Source organism: Brachycentrus maculatus, unplaced genomic scaffold (assembly GCF_059751285.1).
Source record: "Brachycentrus maculatus isolate JH-2025_06_01 unplaced genomic scaffold, ASM5975128v1 h1tg001894l, whole genome shotgun sequence".
NCBI classification, from domain to species: domain Eukaryota; kingdom Metazoa; phylum Arthropoda; class Insecta; order Trichoptera; family Brachycentridae; genus Brachycentrus; species Brachycentrus maculatus.
In genome coordinates, this window is record NW_028282463.1 from 122 (window position 1) to 10,000 (window position 9,879).

General features: G+C 30.0%; 2 protein-coding genes across 2 annotated transcripts in view; one reads left to right on the forward strand and one right to left on the reverse strand.

Moving 5' to 3' along the window:
• Window positions 1–698: 698 nt before the first annotated feature.
• LOC148298528 (pancreatic triacylglycerol lipase-like) lies at window positions 699–5,448 on the reverse strand. Its single transcript, XM_088276814.1, has 6 exons — window positions 5,394–5,448; window positions 4,706–4,862; window positions 3,054–3,202; window positions 2,216–2,461; window positions 1,396–1,732; window positions 699–820 (listed from the first exon to the last, which is right to left on the reverse strand). Exons 1-6 carry the CDS (start codon window positions 5,446–5,448, stop codon window positions 769–771), a joined length of 996 nt encoding a protein of 331 aa, XP_088132940.1. The 3' UTR covers window positions 699–768.
• Window positions 5,449–5,599: 151 nt separating this feature from the next.
• LOC148298529 (apolipoprotein D-like) overlaps window positions 5,600–9,879 on the forward strand; it is a 4,312-nt gene continuing 32 nt past the window's right edge. The window contains exons 1-3 of the mRNA XM_088276817.1: window positions 5,600–5,619; window positions 8,229–8,404; window positions 9,688–9,879. The exon at window positions 9,688–9,879 is cut by the window's right edge and continues 32 nt beyond it. Of these exons, the coding sequence (XP_088132943.1) occupies window positions 5,600–5,619; window positions 8,229–8,404; window positions 9,688–9,827 (336 nt within the window). The 3' untranslated portion in view covers window positions 9,828–9,879. The remainder of the gene's footprint in view (window positions 5,620–8,228; window positions 8,405–9,687) is intronic.

A 9,879-nucleotide genomic window follows, 5' to 3' on the forward strand; every position in this document is an offset into this window, starting at 1 on the left:
GAAAAAATATATAAACTTATGCTTTAATTTATTTCTTTTAAATAACAGTATAGTAGTTAAATATGATTTTTTTAAATTCTATGACATAATTTCATCCTATTGTCGATAAAAAAAATACGTAAAATAATGTGTTCGAAAACTTTATAACGTTGAATTAATTCGTTAACAATAATTGAAAAAATATTTTTAATATTAGTTTTAATTGGTAAATATCACTACTTCTTAAAATCTAACACGACACGTGTTTCGATGCATTCCGCGTCATTTTCAAACACCGTTATATGGTGTTTACTAAATAAAACTTAATTAAAAATGGTTTGATATTAAATTAAGATTAAATACTTAAGAATGTTTCATGACAAAATCAAAAGATCGCACCTAAATAAATTCATTCTTTCGAACTTCAATATCAAATTTTATCTTACTATAAACGGATTAATATATTAAAGAAAATGTTTAAGTATATTTTTCTATTAATTTCCATTTCATAAATATTCTGAAATATATATTTAGCTTTATACTATATATCTTAATAATCATAGTTTATAAGGTTATACTTAGTCAACAACAGCTTTTCTTCATTATTTCGGTGCTATATAAAAACACAAACAATCATTAAAAAAAAACATTATTTTTTTATTAAGAATATGTATTTCATAATTACTGAAAAAAACAAAAAAAATCAACTGATGCAGTTAAAAATGTTTATGTCAAATAATTAATTGAATGTTTGTTTATGTTGATCATGCCGAATATTACTGTTTCCCTTCAAAGATAGAATGGTGGGCTGCCGGTAGTTTTCAAGTGGAAAATACCGCGGCTGAAAAGGAAATGAAAATATATTATTAATTTTAGACATTGGATTATTTATCCCACGGATGACAAATTAAATTATGGTTGTCTCAACTTGAGATCAAACGAAGTAGTCATGAAGTTGCGTTTTTAACCTTTTCCGTACTGATCATCCAAAAATTACACGATATTACCAAAAGTGGTACCAAAAGACTCCAGTGCATATTTATATGAAAGTCGTATTACGCATCTCGTAACTCAAAGTCAGAGTCACAAATTCCACGCCCTTTTCATCGCAGTCGGGTGCCAACTAAGTGAGAGGCAGAAAATCGGATTATCGTATTTTAAAGGAGTCGCAATTTGGTATTGCTTCTCCTTTCACATGTATGGAGGATGGCAGCATTTGTATTTACAAATGGTAGGTACAAATATTCGGTCTTGTTTCTGCTCAGTCTCAATCCATTGTCCTCTTAGATCCTTCTCCATCTTTCCAGAACATTTTGTAAGTCTTCGTGTATTTCACTCATTAGCACAATATCGTCTGCGAAGAGTAGGATTTTTAACAGTGAATTATAAGTACAGTGTTAAAAAATAAGTACTCACATAGCCTTGACTGCAGCGCCTCCCATGTGCAGTTTGCTCAAGTTCGAGCACTGGTTGTTGAGAGCCTCATTCTCATCACGACACTGGTCAGCCATGAACCTTGTATTGCCGATGGAGTAAGCGAAGTATTCGAAGGAGCGTCCGTGAGAGCAGGCGACGTCGACTGAAAGGCATCCGGGCATATTAGCGCCCTCATTCGGGTAGAAGTCATTGTGACCGACAGGCTCCTTCACTCCGAGTAATCCTGCGTCAGTGTGGATAATCTCAACGTATCCTGCGTCACTGGGCCGAATGCGTTCGGTTCCAGGACCCCAAGAAGGACCTGCAGGATCTAAACCTGAAAAATACAAATAAAATATTATAATTTAGTATATAACAGTTTTTGGAATAAGTAGATAGATGATTTTGTATATTTGGGAAGTATATTTTGAGGAATAAGAAAAGAAAGATTGATAATGATTTGGAAAGGAGAGTGAATGATCAGCATGCTCGGATGGTAGTCGAGGAAGTCCCAGGTTCGTTTCCCAGGAGGGGGTCAAATAAATTTAAGTGTTTTTTTCACTCTAATATTTATTCAATACTGCCCTAGACTGGTACCAAAAGCGGAGGGCTGATCACCTTTCCTTCATGTGTAAACGTTCAATTTCATACTGAGTTTAACTGATGCAGTGCCCCATGCACCATTGGGTGCGGGTGAGGGTTCAAAGAAAACAATGAATGCCATCTACGTGTCAGCCTTTGGCTTTTCAGCCCATATACGGAATGCATCGAAACAGTTGTCATAATAGATTTTATGAAAAAGTGGTATCCACAAACTTACCAGTTACGTAAGTGATTTTTCCTCTCGTGACTTTCCTAGCAGTCTGACCAGCGATGTGGGCTCCGAGACTGTGTCCCATGATGTGGAAGCTGCCAACTGCTGCTCCTTGGCTGATGAGCCAGTCGACTAGGCTAGCTTCCCAAGTTGAGACCAGAGGAACGTTGTTGACAGCAGTTCCATACAGACCATTGGATCCCGCGCCCCAGTCCACGCAGATGACATTCACATCCATGGCAGCAAGGAAAGCTTAGGACAATGAATGTTAATTTAAAATAAAAGGTTATACAAAACAGCTAGATTCTATACAAATAAGTTTTAAATAATAATAAAATATTAAGATGCGTATCTACATATAAAGTCGAAGAATGAAGTGTGAATGAGAGTCGTGAACCGGCTAGAGGCGTTTGAGATGCGGATGCATCAAAAAATGCTTTGGATACCCTGGAAAGGCATGTCCAACAACGCAAGTGTTCTACAAACAGCCATAGTATTAAGGGAGTGCAAGCTACTGCAGCTGATCATCAAGATTAAGACCAAGAGTCGAAGAGGTATTGAAAGAAGGTGGATCTGGAGGTCCATAATATACGCAAGTGGACAGGAGTAAGGATCGTCAAGGAGCTGTTCCGAACCGCCCAAAATAGGGATAGATTCTCACAAGTGATATTGAATGTCGGAAGAACCCGACAAGACACGTCAAGAAGAAGAAGAAGAAAGAATAGTAAAAAAAAATATGAAGTGAATGTAGTTAGAAATTGTACCGGTGAAAGACTAGATGAAATTATTCATTTATACAATGGTTCTAAGTTTTCAAAAAGTTAATTTAAAAATAATTACTTACAATCCCTGATCAATGTGTTGACCTTACTGTCTCCATTATTATTCCATCCGTGAGAAACGATTTTCGTTGCCTTAGATTTGTCGAAATTAGAAGAAGTCAAACTATTGGCATCGCCATTTTTCAGAATGTAAGCCGTAGTGGGGTTTTTCCTAGAAAAAATACAAAGATTAAAAAAAAATCAATAGATCAATAGATCACAACATTTTGAGTATGTTTAAATGGTGAAGTCAAAGTTTTCTTATTCGTTTTGATCTCTTCAGAAAAGAATTTTTCAATTACAATAATATTTTTAATTTATGATTGTTGTTGTTGTTTAATTATATTATTTTATTTTATTTATTTTTATTTATTTTTATTTATTCGGGAATTGTACAGCTTACATATAAAAAAATGATATGAAACAATAGTTACATTAACAATAATAAACATTACATTACATTGACAAAAAATAGTTACGTTAAAAAAAAAGCCAATTAAACAATTCCACAATTATGTTATAAAACTATTAAAAAACATTCGGAGATTAAACAAAAAATAAAAACAAAAAAACAAAAAAAGGGTATTTTATAAAATAATAGATTTAGCAGGAAGGAGAAGGAAAGGAGAGGAATTAATAAAGGGTGGTTAAAGGATTTTTTTTTTCTAGGTAAGAAGTTAAAAAATATATTTATAAATAAACATACATATATATACATACGCATACATACACACATATATATGCATAAACATACATATACACATTCAATTTTATATACAGAAAAAAAAACTGTCATGCACCGTTCACCCCCCACCCATAACATAACTAGGTTATTGGTGGAGAGTAAACAGAGCATGAGAGCTTTCTACTAACCTCTTTTTTTATTATAGCAACACTTTTCCCGAAAATATCGATGTCATTATATGTCTTGTTGTATGAGTCTATGATTCTATTAAGGGTGGTATTTTGTGAAAAAACTGTATTGCACTTTGGTACATGAAGAAGGTGAGTAGAACGCGTTCGTCTTTGGGGTACACTAAAATTAATACGGGCTACTAGGTCAGGGGAATCAATTTTGTTGGAAAGGATCTTGGTGAGCAACATCAAGTCGGCCACGGTTCGTCTATCAGAAAGAGTTTGCAAGTTATAAAAAGCGCATGCTTCACGGTAATCCTGAAAATTTAGGTGAGATCTACGATTTAAATTTTTTACGAAAAGTTTTTGGATTCTTACAATTTTATCCGAGTGTACTTGATAATAGGGTGACCAAATAGGAGATGAAAATTCAAGAATACTACGTACGTAGGAAAAATAAAGTAGTTTCAAAGAGTTAATATTTACAAAAGGCTTACAGGTTCGAAGTAAGAATCCAAGTGTTTATAATTATCTCGTAATTTGTACAATAACAAATTAAAAACTTACCCATAATAAATAACCAACTAAATTTAACTTCACGTCCACATTCAAAAATATTCTCATTGTGTTAATTTGGCTTTCTTTCTCTCTTTTAAAATTTTATTTTTGTAAAAACGTTATACTTTATAATTTTATTTTAATGACCTGATGATGAAATGATTATTCCGAATCCGGTATTCACGAATTAGTTTTTATTAAATGGGTATTACACAAGGTGAACGATTTATGATAAGGAGAGTGTTACATTATTTTACCCTACCTTGTATATAGAAGGAACCTGACATCAGATGATGCGGTGAACCTTGCATCTGGATCAGTCGCTAGTCTGTCAACAATTTGAATTCCGCCATTTTTTCCTTCAGCAATGAAATACCTCATTCCCTCTCTGTATTCCGAAAGAAAGGGGTGGAGTTTGGCTGCATTAATATTTATACAAATTAATTATATTTACTGTACAATTATACAATAAATACCTGCTAAAACTTACTACACTAAAAATGTAGATAATTGAGGAGTACGAGTATATGCACTTTGAAGTCATTGAAATTTGAATAGCTCTTTAATGCTGTTTAGACTCTTCCCAATGGTTTTCCTAGATTGATCTTTGTATACATTTTAATAAGGAAATAAAGACGGTCATTGTAGAGTAAAATAAATAATATAATTTATATTTGAAGCACAAACTTTGTGATTTTCCATTTTATAATTAAAATGTAACTTTGTTTTAAAATCATTATAAATATTTTATTATAATTTAATTATAATGTCTACCGGTTTCGAAGCTATCCGCTTCTTTATCAAGACTGAATAATCAGTCTTGATAATGACGCGGTTAGCTTCGAAACAGGTAGACATTATAATTATTTTAAAATAAAAATTTATAGTTATTTTTAAACAAATTTGCATTTTAATTATGGAATAAATAAATAATTAAATGAAATAATTACCAGAAATGGAGGCCACTCCTACCAAAAGCAACAAAACGCTGCAAAAAACTCTCATTTTGAAATTTTTGATCAAGAACAAAAACTAATGATCATACCACTTTCTCAATCAATTTATAGTAGTATAGCTTGATCTTATCAAATCTGCAAAATAATTATGGGTTTGACTAATTATTTGTATCAATTCATTACGCAAATCAATTCGAGATATGGATCATTTCATGAGGAGGTAAGACATCTCAAAACCAATCACTCAATATATCTTGATATTCATCTGGAAAACACTTACATAATATTTTACCGGATCAGGTGTACATCTTTATATTATTAGTTACGTTTATTTTTCTTCTTGAGGTCCAATTTCGTGACGTAGGTTGCCATTTTATCATTTAATTATATTTTTCATATCGATCAATAATTAAACAAAATAATTAGATGGAACCGGTAAATACGTACTGTATTTTTTATCTACTAAGTTTAATCATTTGAGACTACATGGATACATTAAACTGTAATCATTTTATATAAATAGAAAACACAATAGCTACTAATACTTTGATCGAGATTAATGAGACAATGGCATTGAGATTACATTTCATTAACCTTCATAATTTGACTATATATAAAGTGATCACATGAATTTGAGATTCCCAGCTCATTTGTTTATCATAAAAGTTCTTTTATTTGCTCCGTTTCTGTTTGGTACATCTTTGCTACAAATATGTATTTCAGATGAAGCTTTATTAGGCAATAGCATTATAATTATATTTGTTCCATTAATTTTAATTACGTAGATTTATATGTTATATATATTTATATATATATATATAAATATATATATATAAATATATATATATATATATAAATATATATATAATAAAATAATAATAAAACCCTTATCCGCACCCGAATGGTGCATAGGGCACTGTATCATATAAACGCAGTGTTATTTGATCGTTTTTACACATGAAGGAAAGGTGATCAGCCCTCCGCTTCAGGTACCAGTCCAGGTAATATTGAATAAATATTACAGTGAAAAAATCACTTATATTTATTTTACCCCCCTTGGGAATCGAACCCAGGACCTCCAGAACGGTAGCCGAGCGTGCTGACCATTACACTACGGAGGCGGACAAAAAAAAAAATATATATATATATATATATATATATATATATATATATATATATATATATATATATATATATATATATTTTATATATATATATATATATGTATATATATATATATATATATATATATATATATATATATATATATATATATATATATATATATATATATATATATATATATACAATATATATAAATATATATATATATATATATATATATATATATATATATATATATATATATATATATATATATATATATATATATATATATATATATATATATTTATATATATATATATATATATATATATATATATATATATATATATATATATATATATATATATATATATATATATATATATATATATATATATATATATTTATATATATATATATACATATATTTATATATATATATATATATATATATAAATATATTTATATATATATATATATATATATATATATATATATATATATATATATATATATATATATATATATATATATATATATATATTACCATTATGTTGAAATATTCTGAAATTTTATTTTTATTTAAACTAATCTTCACTTCAATAATGGATTGTTAGTACTTGTGTAATCTTCTCAACCTTTGTGTAAATTTTTCTCAAATTCTTTTTCAATTTATTGATTTGGAATAACATGATAAATGTATGAGCCGAATGTGGTTGGTAATAGAAAAACGGCGGGAAAACTTTTCATGGTCAGGTATTTCAAATACTTGAAAGTGGTCAAGTTTTCCACTTTCGTTTAAAAAATGAGATAGACATCTCGAGTTAAGATACCTATATGAGGGAAGGTATTAGGGGTCACCAGACAAAATGAGGGTATCATATCGCTCCCTCCTTTCAAGAACGTCATAAATCAAAAAACTTTTTTTCAGGAGATCGTTTTTAAAGTTTACAAATATAATACAATATATTAAAAATAAATATCAAGCCACTTATTGAAATTTTTACTGTGAAACAGATCTTTTTAGGTAAAGCCTGAATGTTTTTTCTTCATTTGAAAAATATTAAGTTTATTTAAAAAAAATATTAAATAAATCCTTTTCTTCAAAATGGAAAAACAACACTTTCTGCCCTGAAGCGGGTTAATATTAAGTTGAAAATTTACCTCTTTTGCGTTGATATAGTACATTTTCTGGGCATTCCGAAAACATGCACAACTGAAAATTGACGATTTTTGATTTATGACGTTCTTGAAAGGAATGAGCGATATGACGATTGTCTTGCTGTTTGTACTCGTCAGAAGATTGCTAAGCAATGAAAGTCGTACTTACTCGCTAAAAAAACACTGTTTATTAATTAAAATGGTAAATAATTTAGTAATTAAATAATTTAAATGTATGGAATCTTAAACAAACTTAAAAAAATAATGTAACTGAATAGTGTTAATATGTAATAAGCTACGCCAAGTTCTCAGCTCTGGATGCAGTTGCTCGAGAGGGTAAATGAAAAAAGGATGAGCGCAATTGTGTAAGGGCTTTTATAGCCTCCGCTACGTCACTGTCGTCAACTTAACACGGACTTACCTGAGTCCCCACATATAGTTTAAAACAACTTCAACGGTTTAATTTTTTCTTCACTTGGCTATGGATTAAGCTATTTGGAACTCACTACAAGCGAGAGGTGTTCTTTTGTAAATCGATAATATTTTTTCTCGATCTTTCAGTGACGCGGTAGTATCCATTTCTGGTACAGCCTCCATAGTTGGTACATTAGGCGATGGTCGCCTTTCAGTAAAGTTTGGTGGTGTGCCTTTCGGAGCACCATACTGGGTTCTGGATTCTGACTATTCCACATATTCCCTTGTGTACTCCTGTGTTAATGTTTTGGTCGCCCGTTTTGGTAAGTGAAAAGATATTTTTATGTAACATATATTATATTTTTTATCTTTTATATATTTTGTCCAGTTATGACGAGAATTAAATATTTTTTTTCATATGTAGTAACTCTTATGTATTTCAACCTTATTTTTTGTTACATTTTGAATTAAAATTGAATTTAATTGAAGTTTAAATACATGAAAAACAAGTTTTTAACATGTTGAATACTGTAAAACTTTAATTGCACTAAAATTCCGGATCTTATTGCTAAAATACCTATTTATTCAATATATTGTGCATAGTAGATAACACTAATAATTTATTCTGAATTTAGTATTTATATAATCAGTAAAATAAATTTATGAGACGAATGAAGTTAAAAATAGAAGCAAAGGAAGACAGAACACGGATGGTTAGCACGCTCGGTTACCGTATTGGAGGTCCCGGGTTCGATTCCCAGGGGGATCAAATAAATTAAAGTGATTTTTAACGTAGAAGTGACAAATATTTTTTGACTCCGAACCGAAAACACTTCTCGAAACCAAAATTATTTTGATTCATACACGATTATTTTTATATAACACCCATCAATCAATTCATTTTCATCCTTAGATTTTATTAGTTTTTTGTGTGAAGAAAGATATACTATTGATACCATGGACTTCACCTGAAAAAAAGGGCTGGTGTCCTTTAATGTTATTATATTTCATATTACAACTACGCTGATTCGATACTGTACCTTAAATATTATAGGATATTAATAATCGAAGTCGAGAATATACCCTGAAACAGTAAAAAAACAAAGCATTTTCATTTATTTTCCTTTGTTACAAAATACACTCTTGAATCTAAAAATTGATTGTTTTGATTTTTAAACATTGTTACAGAATACACTCCTGCATTAAAAAATGAAGCGTATTGATATATTATTAGATTAAAACCAATATTTTTAGCTTTTCCACTTTATTTTTATTTGACCAGTGACCGGGTTTCGTCGTTACCGACATTATCAGACAGTCTGATGATGTCAGTAACGATGAAATCCGGTCGCTGGTCAAATAAAAATAAAGTGGAAAAGCTAAAAATATTGGTTTTAATCTAATAATATATTAAAATGCAATTCCATCACGAAGTGTCAGTGGATAATATAAATCTATTAAAAAATGAAGCGTATTAATTTATTTATCATTGTTACAGAATACACTTCTGAATCTAAAACTAACGTGTTTTGATTTATTCACCTATGTTACAGAATACACCCCTGGATCATAAAATAAAGTTTGATTTATTTTACCTTTGTTACAGAATTCCTGTGGTTATTGACTAGGAACCGTTTGGTTTTCCCTGTAGTTTATACCAAACCATACGCTACAATGGATACTCTTGGGCTTAAGAGAACGCTCCTTGTTAAAACGGACCAATTGAATTGTCCTCTTGTTTACTAGGTGAAAAATGGAAAATGTTTTATTTAGTGTAGTATGCAAAAAAATATCTTAC